Source organism: Maylandia zebra, linkage group LG4 (genome assembly GCF_041146795.1).
Source record: "Maylandia zebra isolate NMK-2024a linkage group LG4, Mzebra_GT3a, whole genome shotgun sequence".
Taxonomy (NCBI): Eukaryota; Metazoa; Chordata; class Actinopteri; order Cichliformes; family Cichlidae; genus Maylandia; species Maylandia zebra.
In genome coordinates, this window is record NC_135170.1 from 24,274,013 (window position 1) to 24,295,061 (window position 21,049).

General features: G+C 39.9%; 3 protein-coding genes across 3 annotated transcripts; 1 reads left to right on the plus strand and 2 right to left on the minus strand.

Moving 5' to 3' along the window:
• Positions 1 to 724: 724 nt before the first annotated feature.
• On the minus strand, positions 725 to 5,921 carry LOC101470236 (protein VCF1). The gene is made up of 3 exons (XM_004559436.4): positions 5,345 to 5,921; positions 4,788 to 4,905; positions 725 to 3,247 (listed from the first exon to the last, which is right to left on the minus strand). Exons 1-3 carry the CDS (start codon positions 5,359 to 5,361, stop codon positions 3,035 to 3,037), a joined length of 348 nt encoding a protein of 115 aa, XP_004559493.1. The 5' UTR covers positions 5,362 to 5,921; the 3' UTR covers positions 725 to 3,034.
• Positions 5,922 to 6,715: 794 nt separating this feature from the next.
• Positions 6,716 to 17,408, plus strand: hid1a (HID1 domain containing a). Its single transcript, XM_004559437.5, has 19 exons — positions 6,716 to 6,870; positions 7,598 to 7,747; positions 8,632 to 8,802; positions 9,494 to 9,610; positions 10,302 to 10,408; positions 10,539 to 10,655; positions 12,642 to 12,843; positions 12,932 to 12,988; positions 13,083 to 13,223; positions 13,316 to 13,406; positions 13,498 to 13,649; positions 13,751 to 13,829; positions 13,939 to 14,103; positions 14,230 to 14,457; positions 15,769 to 15,920; positions 16,001 to 16,087; positions 16,179 to 16,270; positions 16,379 to 16,537; positions 16,630 to 17,408. The coding sequence occupies exons 1-19, from the start codon at positions 6,805 to 6,807 to the stop codon at positions 16,691 to 16,693; spliced, it is 2,397 nt and encodes a 798-aa protein (XP_004559494.1). The 5' UTR covers positions 6,716 to 6,804; the 3' UTR covers positions 16,694 to 17,408.
• A 187-nt stretch (positions 17,409 to 17,595) lies between these two features.
• On the minus strand, positions 17,596 to 20,479 carry LOC101471700 (proton channel OTOP2). The gene is made up of 7 exons (XM_004559442.3): positions 20,354 to 20,479; positions 19,386 to 19,786; positions 19,159 to 19,295; positions 19,016 to 19,074; positions 18,811 to 18,935; positions 17,947 to 18,728; positions 17,596 to 17,852 (listed from the first exon to the last, which is right to left on the minus strand). The coding sequence occupies exons 2-7, from the start codon at positions 19,780 to 19,782 to the stop codon at positions 17,682 to 17,684; spliced, it is 1,671 nt and encodes a 556-aa protein (XP_004559499.1). The 5' UTR covers positions 19,783 to 19,786; positions 20,354 to 20,479; the 3' UTR covers positions 17,596 to 17,681.
• Positions 20,480 to 21,049: the final 570 nt, after the last annotated feature.

Here is a 21,049-nt window from a genome sequence, read left to right on the forward strand (position 1 = left end):
AAGAATCATTTTTGGAAGCAATATTGTATAATATCTTTAATAGGCTTCTTTCCTCCCTCATGCATATTGGAAAAAGAAATTAAATCTATTTATCTCTCTCTCTCTATATGTATATATATCTGTCCACAACAAAACAAGAGGATATTCTGATATACTTCAGATGATGATGCTTAGATGAAAGGCTGTATGTTGCTGTATATTAGTTAAATCATGCACCTGCAGAAAGAGGTATATCTGTACAATGCGGGAACATTTCTAACCCATTTGTCATCTCTAATTTAGCAGAGGTGGAGTGGGTGAATCAAAGGAGGCAAGTAATGAGCGCCCACAGTAGCCAGTACGGTAACCGTGGTTACATGTGGTGCATTAATGTATGTAATCTATTACTGTGTCTGTGACAAGGACACATAGCATGCTAATTAAAGAAACCTTTCATTGTGCTTCCCTTAGACACAGGTCATGTCTCATTAAAGATGGTCTCAGTGCATGGGGAGCCATTCATTACTGGAGGAAAAAAAAAAAAGTGGATAGATGGGATACCTGTATGCATAGACTTTCCACAATGAGCAAACCTGACAGCATGAATAGCCAATAGAAAACATTCCTTCTTGCACTGAAAATTAAGAGTTGATATATTAACAACAAACCAAAAGACATCATTACTTTGGAAAGCATAAAACATTTGGTGACCAGAAGCAAAAAAAAAAAAAAAGAAAGACAACTGTTGAAAAATCAATAAATTTTATTTATGAAATGAGAGGATATTCACAAAAGAATCATTGCCACATTAATATCATGTACATTACTAAATATATAATATAGAAAAAATATAAAATTGAACAAAAATAAACCACATCTTCAAAAGGCTTTCATTTCTGCCATGCCAGTTTAAAAATTAAAATAAAAGAAAAACAACAACTGAGTTTAGTCCTGGGACAATGATTTAAATAAATCAATCCCAACAGGATGCTAGAAACCCACCTGGATGTTTGGTGCAGAGGGACACTCATGCAGCAATATCTGAATGGTAGTGCACAGGCAGAAAAAACTATCTGCTCTTTAGTGGCTCCAGTAATAATTGCAGTCCAAGCCTATTTTTTATTTTTTAAACCTAAAAGGCTGCACCGCAACTCTGTCTGGACAGAAACAACTAGCTGTCCCCCAAATGCACCATCCCCTGTACAATAAAGGAAAGAAAGAAAAAAAACAAAAAAAACTGAGAAAATAAGACATCTGGAAGGCTGTAGAGCTAATGGGTGTTATTACTGTTTGGATTTCTCTTTGTGGTCACGAGATAAAAAGGTAACATACTGGATCACTTTTCCATGGTCACAAAACACTAAAATTATCTTTACTTCGTCTGAGCTCAACTCACAATAATCAAAGTACTCTTGTGTTTTTGTTAGTCAGCTTTGTCCACTCAATTTTATACCAACCAGCCTCTATTGTCATTATTATAAGAAAAAATAATAATACAGACAAATAAGAGCATTCCCACTGTCCCTTTTGATCATTATATTCATTTGGAAATGGCTTCATCCAGTTGTTATTTAAAACAGTAACATTATAATTACATGCACCTTATTATAGATGATTCAGTCTGCATTAAGGCTGAGTGGTCGACCAATCTTATCAGATAACTTTCACAAAACTTGCAATACAGAGGTATATTATTTTAGGTCTAATTGGAATTAACTACCTTACCCTAGCTCCCATGTTGGCCAGGAGGCTATTCTCGTGGTTTTCATGTCATTTCCCTGCCTCTCCAGTACTTATCACGTTCCACAAATAGACTTAAACGCCATTGAATTGGACTACAGTTAAAGATGTTGGTTCTTGTCCTGATCTGCACATCTGCTGAGCTTTGCATTATGAAACATGTACAATTTCTGCGTCTGCTGCAGATTCTGGCTGAAGTGACCTTTCAGCTTACAGCTGATTTCGTACCGAGCCAGAAAAGAGCCTTCTTGGGATAACAGACTCACTGAAGGCAGCTGAAAGTTTCCCAGCTAGCAGAAAAAAGGTGGGGCTAGCTGGTTAGCAGTGCCATGGCTTTCAAACTAAAATAACAAGGTACTGAATTGAGAAAAAAAAAAAAAAAAAAAAAGTAAAAGCAAAAGCACTGGTCCATCTTTTTATTTATTTTTTTTAAATTCAGTATCTTGTTATTATTAACATGAACTAACAAAAAGTGTGATTCAAGTGATCCACACATGGTAAATTTCAAAATCAGAAGTAAATTAAACTACATGAAAATGAACACAAGAATGCAATGGCACTGAAAATATTTTACCAGTCAAACTGTTGGAAATTCTCTGTAGTGGAGTGTTATCAATCCTTCAAAAATGTGACCTTCTCCGTGACCCAACTCTAACACGTTTGATTGAGATGCATTTACAAAACAGTAAATCAGGTATTTAAATAATTAAGGGTTGAAAAGATCTTGTCCTTTGCCAAGTTAACAGCCATGGTTTCTACAGCCCCCCATAAAGTAGTCCCTGTCTGATTATGAAAGCAAATGAGCAGTCCAAGACAAGTGCAAATCCTCCCTGAGACTGGTCTATGTACTTACACAGACATCTGATTCAGCATTTTACAACCCCCATTCCCCTACTAGAAGCCTAAAGCAGTCACACTGACCAGCCTAAAATTGTGTATGGTGGCACCTTGACAGCTTGCTTTGTTTTCACACAACATTTAAGACAAAATACATGGATTCATCATCATCTTCTAGTCACAATAAGGCTCATAGAGAAGCACGTAAACCAGACTGGTCGGAAAATAAGTGGATCAAAAGAATGGTTGTTGATCACAGTTATTATTGCTAAAATGATTATCATTATGATTTATTTTAATGATGAACCATCCTCAGACACATGACCAGATGCTGGTCTCCATCCACACATCTATAGAGCTGTGACATACCACAGTGGAGATGGGTGGGGAAGAGATGTGTGAAGTGACTCAGCATGTGATCCTCATACTCATCTCAGAGCTTCAATCCTCTGGCGACAGACAGAGGGACGTTATGTCGTCATGTGTCTCTCAGGTGACCTCGGTTTTGAAGGCTCTGGAAGTGGGCATCCTTCAGGATGCGGTTGATATGCAGGTAGGACACTGGGTTCGTGGGCTCAAAAGAATTGCCCACACTAAGCGGACTGCAGGGGCCCTGAGCACACTGACTGACGCAGCTCCCAGCTGCACGTTCAGGACTGCTGATGCTGCTGCTGCTCTCACTGTTGGATGACTGAAATGCAGATATTACATTACCATTAGAATGTTAGAATCCAGGGTCTGCACATCAACATGGAATTTAATATCATACAAAGTGAAACAGATACTACTTTAAATCTGCATCTAGTAAAATTCAAAGCTCCTGACTAAAAATAAAATAAAATACTACAAAGTTAAAATACCACATGTACACAGACTAATACAGGAAAACAGAGGGATATTTCAAACTAAGGAACAAGCAGTCATGATTTTACAACAGTTTCATCTGCACAGTGACATTATGGGTGCAAGTAAGTGTACTTGTTTTCTTTTATTGCAGATTTGGAAAACTGACATGTTTCAGGTCAAACCAATTTTAGCATTAGACAAAGATAACCTGAATGAACACAAAATGCATGTTTTAAATGATCTTAAATCTTAATATCTTTAATTGAAAGTTTTGGAAAATAAGGTTCGAGTTTCATTAGTACCAGCATAAAATTTAATTTGTACATCAACATCATATCCATCTATTCTCTACTGCTTATCTTTTTTTCAGGGTTGCAGGAGCCTATGCCAGCTGTTATAGGGCAAGAGGCAGGGTGCACCCTGGACAGGTTGCCAGTCCGTTGCAGGGCTAATATATACACACACACACACACACACACACACACACACACACACACACACCTAGTTGCACCCGCATTCATATCTATGGGCAATTTAGAGGTTCCAATTAACATATCCCTATTAACTGCATGTCTTTGGGCTGTGGGAGGAAGCCGGAGTACCCGGAGAGAACCCACACAAACACAGGGAGAACATGCAGACTCCACACAGAAAGACCCCGGCCTGATAGTGGAATTGAACCCAGGACATTCTTGCTGTGACAGAACAGTGCCAACCACTGTGCTGCCAACATTACATTAAAAGTCAAATATGGTAGGTAACGTTTAAGGGAGAAAGTCTGTTGATCAGTTTGTGCCATGAAGCTCAAACACACTAGTCAATGCAGTCGGACTTATCTAAAAACACACAAGCAAGTCCACCTTTGAATGGCTCAAGAAAACAAAAAAATGGACAGCTTTGGACTGACCTAGTCAAATTCTAGACTCAAATCAGATTCGGATGCTTTGGGTTTGTCCTGAACTCGAAAAGTGCTCAAAAACCTAGAGAGTGTAGCTGAATTAAAACAATTCTGTAAAAAAGAAAGGGCAAAAATTCATTTACAGTAATGTGAAGGACTCGTAGCCAGTTATCAAAAGCTAGACTGCAGTTCTTGGGTCAAAGGATGGCACAAGTAGTTATTAGGTTTACTTGTTCACATAGGGCCAGGTAGGTTTGGATAGCTTTTTCCCCTTAATAAATGAAACCATCATTTAAAAACTGCACTTTGTATTCACACCAGTCATCTTTGTGTAATATCAAAATTTTCTTAATGACATGCAAAAAAATGAGAAATGCTTATTCTGCATTTCTATTCAGGTTTCTGTGAGTATCATGTTACCTTCCCTCTATAGTTTCTAAATGAACTGAATAACATGCTTAATGCAAGTTTCAGTTAACGCTTGTACCTCAGAGTCCCAGGCATCACGCCCTGGCTCAGGAGAGATGGGATGTGCTCTGGTCTGCCTTTTGGCTTGGGGCACCAGGTGGCCATTCTCCTCATCACCACCACTGTGCTGCCGTTTCCTGTTCAGGTAGAAAGCCAAAATAGGTAAAGATTAATTTGGCCTCACCAACTTATTAAAAACAAGTGTAAGCAACATATGAGACCTAACTCCTCAGTTAACTGTAGAGTAGACGAATTTAAAAGCAATGACTTATCCCTGCTACAGTGTATACATGACGATTATTATGCAAAGTCACTGCAAGCTGCCATTGTTATATTCAAGACCAGCTAGCTCGGTATATTCTCAACGGTACTTCGAAGACACCATAGACCTACAGCACTACAGTTGTTAAAGTAATACAGTTGCTGTGACCAGTTACGGTTGCTGGAACCATGCTTATTTTGTTAGCATATTCAATATTTTACGTGGGTCCTGCAACAAAGGCCACGGAAACGTCGAGCCAACTCTCGTTCAATCACTACTCAATCTACTCAAATGGAGTTATATTGTAAGCTCACCTGCTTTCAGTCAACATATGATAACACTTGAGCAACCTAAATGAGATTCTTCTTTTTATTTTCTTCTGAGCAGACAGGAGGAGCCGGTTGGCTGTCGTTATTTGCTGGTTAACGGAGCTCGTTTCCTGTCTGTCGACGGCCTGTTAGTTTAGCTAACTTTGCCTGATTAGCTAATTACGCTCAATAACAATGCGATACGGTTTTCCATTTCAGTCACAGTGCCAAAGACATCAGTTAGAGTGATAAACCACACAAAAAAATCAACGTGGCGCTAATTGACAACAAAAAAAGATCAGGCGTTGACGAGCTAGGTAGTTAACAAGCCTGTCCTAAAGCGCTTTATCATAGGTTCAAAGCTAATGCTAACGTCACCGCAAGCTAACGGGAATCCTCTTATCATATGTTAGCTAACTACAGCACGCAGTACAATTTTTATTCCCTTTCGGAACTATTGCGCTCTTAAATCGAAATAAAATTACTAGCGTTCAAACTCAACCTAGCCAACGATACTTGCAACTGATAACACGCACAACCAACCGCAACTGTTGTGTTTACATGGCACCGCGCCTGCGCAAAGACCAATTATGGTGCCTTTAAAGACCAATAGGAAAAAACGAACCCTAACTCACATGGCTTTGTTTTTTTGGGAGAACAAAGCATATATATATACCAATATAGACGTGAAGGTTAATAACAAGGGCAACAGAAATAAGCAACAGAAAATAAAGCTAACTTGTGTAATGCATGCTTTTCCTTTTTCATAAGTAAAAATATGAGGTGGCTTGGGACTGAAAGGAAGAACGCCTAAAGGTAACAGTATTCTAGCAATTATAGTGTGAAATTTGTACATTCGCTTTAGAAGCAAGTTTTTGGTTCGATGTCAGTCAAATGCACAAATCTCTTGCGTCTTGTTCCCGGATTCTGTGGTAACCGAAAGTAACAAAGCATTCAGAGACTTACGTTCTACACAAGAACTGACTTTAAACAGCACATTAACCCTGAAAATGTACTGATCAAGTCAACCCCATTTATACCACATTAATTTCCCCATAGGATGTCGCCATTTGCAAACACATTTATTGTCATAATGTTTGTCTTGAGGGCTGAGACTATTAAATAGAAACAAGTCAACAAAGCAGTAAGCTGAAGTCTATTTCCACATATACCTTCTTATGGATATTTTATACTGAAGAGTAGACGTGCAGATTAGGTTGCCATGTATTATATTGTATTTTCTGTTGTATGGCAGATAGAAGGCTTAAAACAAAATATCCACTCTGAAGTAAGTGGCTGGCACATTTTCAACCCGGAAGTTGCAGTCTGTAGTGCAGCCTGCTTGCCCAGTCAGCCAATAGAGTGAAAAATTGTCTCCGCCAATGACTCGAGCGAAGGACGAAGGTGAGATTATCAGGGATTGTCAGTAGCGGCGGTCCTTCTGTGTATAAAGGCAAATAACCGCAATGGGCAGCACCGACTCTAAATTGAACTTCAGGAAGGCAGTGATCCAGCTCACGACCAAAACACAGGTGGGTTATGAGCAGTTTATATATATATTCTATCCAACTAAATAAATCGTTAAAAGACAGAGCCAGTGGGCGCACCGAAGAGCATCGTCGACGAGATGAAGGGATAACGCTTGCGACGCAGGAGCAAAAGAAAATATATATAAATAAAAAATAAACTAATCTCGTGTTGCATGCAGCCTTTTCGGGTCACGTCTGTTTATTATTTTGCAGATTATAAATATTTATCACCTGAATGTAACGCGGCAAACTGGCCTGTGTCGTATTTTTATTAAACTGGATTAAATTGTCACAGAATCTGTTTTGTGAGTCACCGTAATTTGTTTTTGTTTGTTTGTTTTTTGCTTGTTTGGTTTTTCAATGCTGTACGCGTTCAGTTCAGATGATTATACATTATGGCGTACAGCAAAATCAAAGGTGATGACGTAGGTCTGGACTACGTTTGCAGATGCGGCAGGTGGACTGTGCCGTCAGTGTCACAGATACTGTTTGCGCTGCTGCTAGAACAACCAATTGTGTTGACATTGCCATGAGCTCTGATTATGTATAAATAAAGGATAAGCGTGTACATCTTTGTATGAAGGTAAAGGTCTCAGATGCGATTTTAATGCTGTGCAGCGCAAGATCAAGGCTGTTGTAAATAAAATAAAATAAAATAAGACGTCTGGCCGAGGTTAAATGCTCAGCTTTGCTTCAAAGGGAACTGAAATGTGCACATATTTTTCTCCAGCCAGTGGAAGCCACAGACGATGCCTTCTGGGATCAGTTCTGGGCAGACACCACCACCACGGTCCAGGATGTTTTCGCACTGGTGCCAGCTGCAGAGATAAGAGCTGTTCGAGAGGAGTCCCCCTCAAATTTAGCGACCCTTTGTTATAAAGTAAGCATTAAATAAACTCTCGGCGCATTTTGTGTTACATAATGGAATGCTGTTGTTTGGAAACTGTGCTTTATTTTGACTGCAGAGCCCTGCACAGGCTCTTAGATGTCTGAATAAATGAGTCAGCTCCCCTTCCTTTTCCCGTTGCTTCCCGTCTCTAGCCACCAGCTTCCGTTTTGAAGCTGCCTGTCAGAAACAAACACAGTGGGGCTCACAGCATAATTAAATGAAGAGGTGGGGATGAGAGCCCTTGAAAGCTGAGCAGGTTCAAAGGGGTTCTTGCTTATTTTTAGCTTGCTTATCTGCAGCGTGTATTTGATTAAATTTAGATAATAAATCACCAAGTAAATTTTTGTTTTTGGTCCAAAAATTGCAGATACAGAGATTAAGTATGCTTGTCTGTTTGTTGGTAAGACTGCTGGTGCTTAACATGGTGCCATGTTTCCTAACAAACAAATGAGCATGACTCTTGATAACTGCTATAATATCTTTATGTCCTCAAACTAAAAGTTGATTGGAAATTATTATAATCATAGATTAAAATCTATGATTATGGATGGATAGCTGTTTTCCTCATGGTGACATTCTGGTTTGGAAAGAATTCAGTGTTAAAATAATTATATTATTTCAAAAAAAATGTTATAAAACACTATAGATCCTTGATGTGTGGTGAGGTGTGCTGTGTGGGTCATGCTTCATTAACTAAACAAGTTCTAGCACCAGTGTAGCTGAAGCATATTCACTGTTTTTAAATTGAATTAAAACACAATATCAAACTGAATTAAATGATCAGTGCCATATATCAGTACAGAAGATGTAGATACTAGATATTATGTTCCATACTAAATATAATCACCCACTTACAATGTTTCTGGATTCTTCAGGCCGTGGAGAAGCTTGTCCAGGGAGCAGAGTCTGGTTGTCCCTCTGAGAAAGAAAAGCAGGTAGTCCTGAATTGCTGTCGCATCCTGACCCGCATCCTTCCCTACATCTTTGAGGACCAGGACTGGAGAGGATTTTTCTGGTCCACAGTGCCTGGTGCTGGGCGGGCTGGGGTGAGTTGGCATGGGAAAAGGAAGATCAGTTTGTCACAGATTAACATTGTGTATCCATGGTTGTATGGAAGAAAATCGAGGCACACACTGGAGAGGTCACCAGTCTATCACAGTGCTCACAAGGCTGGATCAGGAGTTAAGAAAATAGATAGCTAGATAAAAATATTCATAAATATACTCATCACATTCAGCGGGTTTTTAAATCACTTGTAACACTAAATACTGCTTTTGTTTGTTTCTAAAAAAATATGACAGAGTGTCAACAAGCTTCTCGGAAGCTTTCTTATTTTACTTATATAAAGATGGATTCACCTAATAAATTAGTTGCAATGTTCCCTCTAAGCTGAGCGCGTGAGCAATCGCATACTGCTGACACGGTCTCCCCACACAGAAAATCACACACACAAAAAGAAAAAAAATCCAGCCTGAATTGGAATTAAAGTAAATACATGTATTTATTTTATTTCGCTGATTTTCTGTGCGCGGAGACTGTGTCAGCAGTGCGCGATTGCTCATGCACTCAGCTTATAGGGAACAGTGGTTATAAGCCCTGTGCTTTCCCAAGTGGGAATGCTTTATTCCAGTGAACCTAAATTCCCTCATTCCAGATATAAAAAGGTGTATTCTCTTCCTTTTCTTTAAAAAAATGTAAATATTTTTGAAGGATTCCACTTTTTCCACATTTTTTCAGACAGACGAGCTGGATGATGATGAAGGAGCTCGACCACTGGCCGAGTCGCTGCTCCTGGCTATCGCTGACCTCCTCTTCTGCCCTGACTTCACTGTGCATAGTCACAAGAGGGGCCCTGTGAGTAACAGCTGTCCTTCTGACACGGTACAGTCCAGTGTCATTAATTTGTCATCCTACCTCCATCCAGCAAAAGAAGTTACTGCTGACAGAATAGTGCAGCACAAACATTTATTCCTTGACCTTAGTCTCTAACATTGTTCCAGACGTTAGACATATTTCTTCAAGCACTGTTTCCTTCTTCCTGATCAAAGATTTCCCAACTAACCTGCCACTCAAGTTTGACCGAAGCACCGAGCTAGGTTCTGGTGGCTGATACTTTCTCAGCGACAAAGGAAGAATTCTCCATGAGTATGAAAAGAATGTTGCTCAGTCTGTAACTTTGAACTCCCCATTGCTGTTCATGTAATCATTTCAGTGCTAAGGTAGATGTCAGAAAAGTCTGTTATGGCAACTAAAGTGAAATTATCTTTTATATAAAAAGTGACAGCAACAGCAAATTATACCTACCCACAATCTGGATGGCAATGGCAGAATATTAGAATTCATATACCAGAAATCAGGTTTCATAAGCTATTTCTTACCAGGAGTTAACAATGTTTGACAATGTCAATCTTCCCATTATCTACAATTGAGTCTAAGTCACTGAATAAATTACTTTGCAAATCTAAGACCAGGAAATGTAGCTATAAAGCTATTTGACTGGATTTTTTTTGTGTGTGTGTACGTCTGTGTGTGTGACTTTATCCAGGACTCAGTAGAGAGCATGCAGTCTATAGACAGCTGTGAATACATTTGGGAGGCAGGGGTGGGATTTGCACAGTCGCCCCCTCTAAACTACATCCATGATCTGAATAGGTGAGTTGGCCTCAAGTGTGTAAAATCTCATGTGTGGTAAAAGCTAAAATGTAATCTTATTTTTGTGTGTGTGATTTACTTTTCTTTTTTCTTTTTTGTCTTTTCTGTCTTTTCAATCTCCATCCTTCAGGACAGAACTGTTGAGATTATTACTGACCTGCTTCTCCGAGGCCATGTACCTCCCTCCTTCATCAGACAACACTATCCTCAATCCTTGGGTGACATTTTTCTGCTCAACAGAAAACAGGTAATGGAAAATAAAAGCACATGCACACATACAGCAATGATTTTAAAAAAAAAAAAAAGAAAGAAGGAGAAGTACACAAATTTTAAAATCCAATTCTAAAGTTTTACTCACAGGACACGATAAAAAAAAAAAAGGCCCTTAGCACATCTCAAAATGAGGTAAATACAACCTCAGATGAACTATGACATATGACAGCATGTCATTTATCACTTAACACAACTTAAACCAGACTACAGAAGCGGTGTGTGACAAAACCAAGTACATCCTTACTGGTTCCATGGGAATTAAGAGCAGCCAGGTGCTGCTAACCAAATATACGTCATTAACTGATCATCAGCAAGTGCGACAACTTCTAAAAAAACAGATATTTTGGCAGTGGGAGGTTTATAAGGCAGTTTCAATTGTTTTTCAGCGAGAGACATTATTCACAAGTGGAAAATATTGCAAGACAGCTACCAGTATCTTCAGGAGTGGGCATCCCAGCAAATTTACCCAAAGGTCAGACAGCACAGTGCTCACAGAAAGTGCAAAAAACCCAAGCTGCATGTCAGACTCAAAAAGAAAAAAGTTAATGTTTTTTCAAAGCGATAAGAAAAACACAAGCATCTTCTCTCTAAAAAGAATGGCTTAGATGTGAAAAGTTGCATCTGAAAACACCAGTGTCTTTTATGCAAACAAGACCAAAGCAGAAATGTTTGGTCATCATGCAAAGCACCACATTTAGAGAGAACCAAACAAGGCATATCAGCACAAACACCTCATACCAATTATAAAAGGTGATGATTTATGCTTGTTTTCTTGGGCACTTTGTAGTCACTGAGCTGACCCTGAACTTTTCTGTATACCAAATTATTCTAGAGTCAAATGTGGGGCCTTCTGTCTGATATCTAAAGTTTGGCTGAAACTGGGTTATGCATGTAAAGAAGAGTCCATAATGATGGAAAAGACTGATAAAGTCATAGAGAAAACAAGTAGTTCTAGTTATTGCTGATAAAGGCAGTTCTTCAAGCTACTGAATGGTGCATTTTCTTCAATTTCATATCAGTTTTTAAATAAATAAAGATAAAGTGTAATATGTCATGCTGTTGTTCATCTTAGGGTGACACAGTAAGGACTAGAAAATGTTTTAATAATTTCCTGATATGTAAACCTTAGAACTGACAGAAGGTTTTGACTATTTACCATGACACACACACACACACACACACACACACACACACACACACACACACACACACACACACACACACACACACACACACAAATGTAGTGATGTACGCAAAAGGAGCCAAATGCAGACTATAGAGGCCAATCTTGCTAAATAATAATGACTTTTCTTCTAGTGGAGTATAAGTCAATACAAATAAAAAGCAGAAAATCGACCACTGAAACCAAGGAACCATAACAAACAGATCGGACTGAACAGGCTGAGAACACAGACGGCCTGGCAAAGGACAAAGGAAGATAGTGATTATAAATACACAGAGGGGTTATTGGTGTAGTGAGGAGGAACCTGGGACACACAGCTGAACTAAATCAGAATAATAAGTAAAATTAAAACATGACACTAGGAGACAAATGACAGAATAAAGCAGGAAATAACAAGACAGAAAAACACCTACCACAGAGGCTAAGAGCTGACAGCAGGATACAAAGAACACAGAGGGGGTAAAAGAAACCGAAGACTTAAGGAACTAAATATTAACAAACTACCATGAGAAGAAATCAAATACTTGTTCAGAAACCAAAAAAGCCTGAGAGTATAAACATAAAGAAACCAACCAAGAATAAGTGCTGAAAGTAAAATAATACAACACTCAAACTCAGTCACAAAACCCCCCCAGTGTTCGTGACATAAACCTTGCTATATCACCATGGTGATGTGTCATGGTTCAGTTATCTCTTAGATGTAAATAAAATTGCAAAAAATGAAAGATGGATTGCATGACATTTAGTGACATTGTCACCATCTTTGTTTGTCCCTAGACATGCTCTGCCTCTATTCACGTCTCTCCTGAATGTGGTGTGCGCTTATGACCCGGTGGGTTATGGCATCCCGTACAACCACCTGCTCTTCTCTGACTACCGGGAGCAGCTGGTGGAGCAGGCGGTACAGATCCTCATTGTGACACTGGAGCATGATGGAGGGATTCCCCACCCCCCTGCCTCCAGCATAGAGGAACAAGAGGTAACTTCAAGACTGTGACGAAGACACTTGATGGCTTTATTGCATTTAATTAATGTTATTCAAATCTTTCTGAATTTGTTCGGCTCAGTCTACAGGACCAGAAAACCTGTTTGTGAATTATTTGTCAAGGATTCACAGAGAGGAGGTATGCATATCAGTGTTTCTTAAAAATCCTCCAATGTCATTACTTTAAAGACTGTATTGTGAAAATCTGTATCTTTGTGGTCTCCCAATGGTAGGACTTTGATTTTGTACTGAAAGGCCTGGCTCGTCTGCTGACCAACCCTTTGACCCAGACTTACCTGCCTAACTCCACCAAGAAGATCCAGTTCCACCAGGAGCTTCTGGTGCTTTTCTGGAAACTTTGCGACTTCAATAAGGTTAGAACAAAGATAAAGGCTTCTTTGGGGAGGCGATGCATTAAAAGGTGCTTTCATTTGACGTCACAATCTACTTTGTGTTCCCACTGCAGAAGTTCCTGTTCTTTGTCCTGAAGAGCAGCGATGTGTTAGATATCCTGGTTCCTATACTCTATTACTTGAATGACGCGAGAGCAGACCAGTGTGAGTCTCCTCAGTTGCTTCACTGCACACGACAAACCTCTACTAGAAGCATGCATTTAACAATTTCTGGTGTGATTTGTCTTTTCTGCAGCACGTGTTGGACTTATGCACATTGGTGTGTTCATTTTGCTGTTGCTGAGTGGTGAGAGAAACTTTGGCGTGCGCTTGAATAAGCCCTATTCTCTCCATGTGCCTATGGACATCCCGGTGTTCACAGGGACTCATGCTGACCTCCTTATAGTGGTAAGACACACCTGCTGCTGTGCTGAAATGGGAGTTTTCTTGATAGCTAACTAATTCAAATACAGTGAAGTTTTACAGCTGTGGCTCTGTTTGGTTTCTAGGTGTTTCACAAGATAATCACAACAGGCCACCAGCGTCTCCAGCCTCTCTTTGACTGCCTACTAACCATCATTGTAAATGGTAAATACGCATTTGATTTCAGATTTTGTTTTCAACATAACCACGCCATGACAATTAGTTGTTACAGTTTTTATTTCACACCCTTTTAATACTCCTGCTTATCCTTCAGTTTCCCCTTACTTGAAGAGCCTGTCAATGGTAGCAGCTAATAAACTGCTCCACCTGCTGGAGGCCTTTTCCACCACCTGGTTCCTGTTCTCTGCAGCTCAGAACCATCACCTGGTTTTTTTCCTTCTCGAGGCTTTCAACAACATTATCCAGTACCAGTTTGATGGTAAGAGAAAGCTGGAGACATTCAAGGCATAGATAGATAGATAGATAGATAGATAGATAGATAGATATCTAGTTCTTTTGTTGTGAGATACATTATTTTCACAAGTGTCCATGTTTCTCTCCCCAGGAAACTGCAACCTGGTTTATGCCATAATTCGCAAGCGTAATGTGTTCCATCAGCTGGCTAACCTGCCCTCTGACCCCAGTTCCATCCAGAAGGCTTTGCAAAGGAAGAAGAAGTCGCCCGACGTCATTTCCCGCACCAGCTCCCAAGAGACTGTATCCATGGAGGGCTCACACCCTGCAGTGCCAGCGGAGCCCGGTACACTAAAGGCCAGCCTGGTTGCTATGCCAGGTAATGACTCTACGTGTTGTTTGTACGGTAATGTTGTAATTTCAAAACAATCTATTCACTGTGTGGTAGTCACAGCGCACATAACATATATCTTCGCCGGACACATTTTTCCTTCAGAAGTCTTTTCATTTTTCATGGCACAGATTCAAAAACGGTGAGGAAAACATTTCTCTGAGATTTTGATCCATATTGACATGACACCACACAGTTACTGCACATTTATGGGCTGTAAATTCATGATGAGAATCTCCTGTTCCACCACATTGCAAAGGTGCTCTATAGGTCTACGATCTGGTGACTGTGGAGGCCATTCAAATACAGTCAACTCATTATCTTCTTCAAAAAACAGACATAATTTGAGATTCGTCACGTGGAGCGTTATCCTGCTGGAAGCAACAATTAGGAGATTGGTACACTGGTCATAAAGGGACTGATATGGTCATTAACAATACTCAAGTCCTCTGTGGGGTTTAAATAATACTCAGTTGGTAATAAGGGGCCCAAAATGTGCCAAGCGTTTATGTTGTTCACACCAAATTTTGTCTCTACTATCCGACTGAGACTTTGAGACTTAGCAGACCTGGAAGAGTTTTTCCACCAGCCCGTGTGAACTGTAGCTTCAGTTTCCTGTTCTTAGCTGACAGGGGTGGCACCTGGTGTGCTTTTTGTCGCTGTAGCCTATCTGCTTCAAGGTTCAATATTTTGTGTGTTCAGAGATGCTCTTCTGTGTATCTTGATTATAAGAAGTGGAATTACTGTTGTCTTCCTATAAGCTGAAAGCGGTCTGGCCATCCTCTTCTGACATCAACAAGACATTTCACCCAGAGAACTGCTGCTCATTCCATATTTTCTTATTTTTAGACCATTCTCTGTAAATCTTACTCAGACCAACACATCTGGTACCAACAACCATTTCATGTTCAGTCACTTAAACTACCCTTCTTCCCCATTCTGATGCTCGGTTGGAATTTCAGCAGGCTGCTTTGACCATGTCTACATGCCTAGATACATTGAGTTGCTGCCATGTTATTAGCTCATTAGATGCAAGCTGCTGAACATCTATAACTAATAAAGTGTCATGTATTTCATGTACATATGCACATCATGCACATGAAAATGACTGCCTTAGAACTAGCAGATTGAATTCATATGTCTTTAATTTAGTCTCTATGCATTTTTTAGTTACAACACAAAATTAGTTGGTGTTGCATTAAATTTTTTGGTAAGACTATAAAAGTAAAGTAATGTCGCCAGACACATCTGTAACGTATTCACTAATGTCCTGTGATTTATGATGCTGGTTTCCTGTAGGCATTGATAAACTGACAGAGAAGTCCCAAGTATCAGAGGATGGCACCATGGTGTCAGTTCCAAAGACAGACTCCCCAAACGCTGTCCACCCAGACCAAAGTGCAGTCACTGGGACCAGCGACACGGAGTCTAACTCAGGCAGGGACAATGAAGTAAGTGCCTTTTTATGGGGTGTATTGGTTTGCTCCAGTGGAAAGAGGATATTTCTAAATGCATTTATTCACACTATTAGGATGTTTTCTACACTGAAGCAGAAATGGAGAGAAGACGTTTGTCAAGTGCATCGTCAACGTCCTTTTGGGCTCCCACACCAGACTGGGTTTGCTTTCAGCCTCTCATTCAGTTTTTGTTAGATGTTGGATATTTAGAGGAATGAGAAGTCAATTTAGATTTGCTCGCTTTTATCCCAGGTCCTCTCTTGGAAATGTAAGCTACCCCTGCAGACCATCATGAGACTTCTACAGGTGCTGGTGCCTCAGGTGGAGAAAATCTGCATCGACAAGTATGCAAACACTTCACTTAGCTTTGATCGGACTGCAAAAAGCATATTCTAACTGTTTTGATATATTACTAAAAATGCTGTAAACGTCTACTGTGTCTTTCATTGCAGAGGTCTAACAGATGAATCAGAGATCCTAAAGTTTCTACAGCATGGCACATTAGTGGGCCTGCTGCCGGTTCCTCACCCCATCCTCATTAGGAAATATCAGGCCAATGCAGGCACTGCCATGTGGTTTCGCACCTACATGTGGGGCGTCGTTTATTTGCGGTGAGTTAGAAATTTTAGACGAGAATTATGGACACTGATATCCTCAAAAGCAAATTAAAACGAATCCATTATTTTCTTTTTTTCTGTTTCAGCAATGTTGATCCTCCGATCTGGTATGACACTGACGTCCGACTATTTGAGATCCAGAGGATGTAGACTGTCAATGAAAATGAATCTAGGGTTCTTCATCCCTTCAGTATCTGCTGGTTTTGTGGGAAACCTCATTGTGTTGAAACTATCCTTGTGAACCTGTTGCTTGCTTCTGACACCACCAAACTAGACAGGGGAGTCATTCAGATGAGTGGAGTAGAAATTTCTCTCTATATTAAGATAGAAAGTGTTTGAATTATCACTAGTGTCCATAAACAACTGTGTTTGTACATTTCTTCAAACCTTAAGACCGCAGAATGTTTGTCAAAGCACTGAGATGACTGGAGTGTTTGGTAAGGGCTGAGGCAAATTTTAGCAGTATAAAAGTGAAAGAGGGAACATTGTTTAACTTTCAAAGACGTGTAACATATCCTGTATAGCTCAAAGTTATCATTCCAATATTATTTGTTGTACTTGAAATGCTTTAAAGTGAACTTGCACCTTTTTGAGTTGTCGTTTGTGGTTGAAGTTTATGTGATTATATTTTGAGACAGATTGTATGTTTTTATGTATATGACAAGGTTTCATTTTTGAGAAATGCTTATAATGTTCTATGCTGAAATTGTATTTTCCTTAAAGTGTCCTGAAAAAAAATATATCTAATATATAATATGTATCTGCAAATTCTGCATTGGTCACATTATGTATGACAGTGCTGTAAAGCAAATCTGAAATTTCAGGTGTGTAAACAGTTCATAAAGTAGCAGCAGTTCTGCACAAAGTCCAATTCTGCCATCTGTAAAAGCGCCACCTTCACATGTTAACCACTAGGTGGCATCATGCTCCTGTTCGTCACTTAATCTGCAAAAGGTTTATTATATGAACACATTTGCATCGCCACATATCAAATCCCTGCACTGAATCCTTCTACAGGGAAAACTGAAAACACGAAGACATTTTTTAAATTTATTTATTAAAGGTAGTTAAATAACATGTTAAATGTTTTGATACATAAAATTGTACACCTAAATCAAAATAATGATTACGAGATTAGTCAATCTCTTAGATAAACTTCAAAGAGACTGGCCACAGCGTGCATGCGATAGAAGATTCCAAAAGGAAGTCCAATATTCACAATTGCGTTCCACATTGTGTAATTGTAAAAGTATATCTCAGCGGAGTGGTCGAACTGGGGACGAGCCCCAAATGCAGGCATGATCCATAGCTGTCAATATAGAAAAAGGGAATTAGACACATTTTGACAGGAAACACTGGTTGTTACAACTGTAGATAGTCCAATAAGCACAAATACAACTTACAATTATGTTTGCCAGGAGCAAAAAGGCACACACTTCCCTCAGAACTCTCCTTTTCCAACTTGGCTTTTTAGAAATTGAGTATCTTGATATTTGACCCTCCACGTCATTGGCCATTTCAGCATGATCTTGAAAAGCACGGGCATTTGCCGGCATTACATTGATGGGCTCCCGATGGAGGCCTTCAATGATGAAATAGTTCTGCAGGCCAATCTCAACCACCAATACCACAGCCCAGGCCAGGTTGAGCACATTTAGGTAACCCTGGGCTCCAGTCGCCACTGTAGCCACAAGGCTGAAATAGCTAATGATGAATTGCCCCAAAGAGGATGCCACCAGTAGCCCCACGTCCAGGCTGCGAGTGGGGTTTTTGTCTGATACATATTCCCTGCGGTCCAGTCTGTAAATAATGCAGCCAATCATAGTGGAGAGGGACATCAAGCTAACAATCACTATGTTCATAATGAAATGAATCAGCAGGGCCTTATTTCGTTTATCCTTGTCTTCTTTGAGTATGTTAATCTTGTACAGTACAAATGTAACAAGTCCTGCCACCACCAGGAGCAGTCCTGCTACAGGCCCTACGAAAACATCTTTCACATAGAAGTTAAATTTGTAGTGCTTGTGATGTTCAACAATTCTGCCCACGTTTTTCCACATTATGTAGGTCATGGCAGAAGCAAAGAGGCTGTATTCTATGTTGAAGGGGTACAGGTAGTAGAAGGCCTCTTTGAAGGTCTCACATGCCATATGACTGCATGTGCACTTCTTGGCACCGTAGTTGGCTGGAACAGAAAGAGCAACCATCAGTTATTTTCCTTGTAAACACTGACCTTCATCTAAAAACAGGAAGCTACGGCTCAATACCTCTGTACAACTTGTGCGAGACACTTATATTCAGATGAGTTATCTCAGTTTGGTGAATTGACTCCTCAGTCACTGCTGCCATCCACACCACCAGGTTAGTTGAAAGTGTAAGAGTAAGCCCACATCTGAAAGGGAAAAAAGATAAGGAATGTTATATACTCTGAAATGAGTGAATGGAGGTGATGAAATGTTTAAAAGAATCTACCGTGTTAAGCTGGTGTGTAGCTGCACGCAGTCCCTTGAATGAAACCACAGGAAGTAGGTCTAAAAGAGACAATTTTTAAAAGTTTTGCCAGTGCAGCATGCAAGAGCGCGTATATTCTTACAATTTTCATAACATGCAACAACCTGGAAAAATAAAAACACAGCTTGCACAATGGGGTAGGCTACTTTAACAGGAGAATCACAGTGAAGGTAGCCCACATAAGTGGCGATCTTGAAGATGTCCATGAGGAAACTAAGGAGGCCAAACAGCACAAGCCCAGCTGCAACATATAAAAAAATAAAAAATTAGGGGTTTAAGCTGAAACGAGCAATCAGAAACAGAGCCAGAAAGCACTGCTCGGACTTCTCACCCTTGAGCCACACAGGCCCAGCATGGCGATCTTTAAATAAGACTGCACGATCCTTTCGGGAGGTGACGACCATGTAAAACAGCATCCACAACATAGTAAGGACGAGGAGGGTGATGAGGAAGATTTGCCGGTGCACTGGTGTTATGGCCACAACATTGAAGGCGCTGCTGCTGACCAGAGCACAGCCAAGCATCAGGATGTTGATGCAAATTATCCCAGACAGGAGCCATTCACCACCTTGGGGGGTCCTTTCTTTAACTACTTCCACATCGTGTCCACTTTCACTAGCACCATCCACAGTGGGAGGATGGGGAGGACTGGGCAAATGCTGGATGCTGTCCACTTGTGTCACAGTTCCACCATTTGATGGATGAGCCGTCATAACAACGTTTGGCATTTTCCTACAAAAGATCATGTGCTTTAGCTTAAGTGAAGCTGTAATGATCCCATATCTTTACAGGTTAACCGCTGAGAAATACAAGATTTTATTATGAGCCTACTAAAGAAAATAAGCGGGGAAGGACTATAAAAGCGCACTCAAGAGTACTAAAACACCACATGAGTCTTTTATTATGGAAAACAACGATATTTCAGCTTTAGCTACAGGATTAATATTATTTACATCCACCACTATTTTAAATGTGATTGTCCAAAAAAGAGAGAGAGAAAGCGAGAGAAAAGAAAGACAGAAAGAAAAGTGAATCTTTGAAAACTGATCTACAGCGTTCGTGTTGGACTTTCAAACTAGTGTCAAGATGCCAGAGGGTGCATGTTGCTTTCGGGTTAAAGTTTATCTAAACTGAACACTGAGTTGGAAAACAAGGCATAGCCTAAGTGGATCAGCGCTCTAGTCTGCGCAGGTCAGATTGCACAGAAAGCCTCCGCAGTGCTCACGTAAACGACTAAAAACAGGTGCAATTAGTTTTGGCTGATTGTTTAATCTCTCACCGCACCCAAAGGAGACTTACACCACATATTTTGGTGTTTTTCCCCAATCGTCACTTGTGCTGGTCAGGTCCGGTTTCGTATTTGGTCGTTATTCCATAAACAACGAACTCTACTAGCTCGTGACACTGGCGCACGTCAGGAACTGCCTGAAGGGAAATCCAAGTGCGACGGGTACTTGAGTCTGTTTACTATGCAGATTCTTGCAGCTTCCAAGAAGGAGCTATTTTGGTCGTGCGACTGTAAGTGTAGTCCTGTTGACCTTAGACATTTGAAAATTCAAGAAGTAAACTTGATGGCTTTCCTTCGAATGCAAAATAAACAATGTAAATGATATGGACTTTGATGCATTCATATTAAGCATCTGAATGGATTTATGTGCATATAAATGCTCATTACTCACTGAAAATGAATTAGATGATGGTTGATCATTAAGGTGCGTATCTGATGCTGGTAGCAGTCAAATTAATTATGTTTGACACACACACACACATTATATATATATATATATATATATATATATATATATATATATATATATATATATATATATATATATATATTGTTAAGGTTCAAAATTGAGGAGGGAGAGTACAAACCACCCTTGGTCCAGAAGCTCTTGGTCAAACAATGATTTTAATGACTACACACGTGTGGGAAGAACACTCTGTACGCAGACAGCAAGTGATCTTCGACTTAATCAAAGCATAAATAGATAT

Coding starts and splice junctions, on each gene's coding strand:
- hid1a (XM_004559437.5), top strand. CDS start 6,805: ATGGGCAGCACCGACTCTAAATTGAACTTCAGGAAGGCAGTGATCCAG. Junction 8,803..9,493: donor CTGGTGCTGGGCGGGCTGGG/GTGAGTTGGCAT, acceptor ACATTTTTTCAG/ACAGACGAGCTGGATGATGA. Junction 14,104..14,229: donor TATCCAGTACCAGTTTGATG/GTAAGAGAAAGC, acceptor TTCTCTCCCCAG/GAAACTGCAACCTGGTTTAT.
- LOC101470236 (XM_004559436.4), bottom strand. Junction 3,248..4,787: donor GTGATGCCTGGGACTCTGAG/GTACAAGCGTTA, acceptor TCTGCATTTCAG/TCATCCAACAGTGAGAGCAG.
- LOC101471700 (XM_004559442.3), bottom strand. CDS start 19,782: ATGCCAAACGTTGTTATGACGGCTCATCCATCAAATGGTGGAACTGTG. Junction 19,075..19,158: donor CTGTGTTTTTATTTTTCCAG/GTTGTTGCATGT, acceptor TGTCTCTTTTAG/ACCTACTTCCTGTGGTTTCA. Junction 18,729..18,810: donor CTCGCACAAGTTGTACAGAG/GTATTGAGCCGT, acceptor TTTCTGTTCCAG/CCAACTACGGTGCCAAGAAG.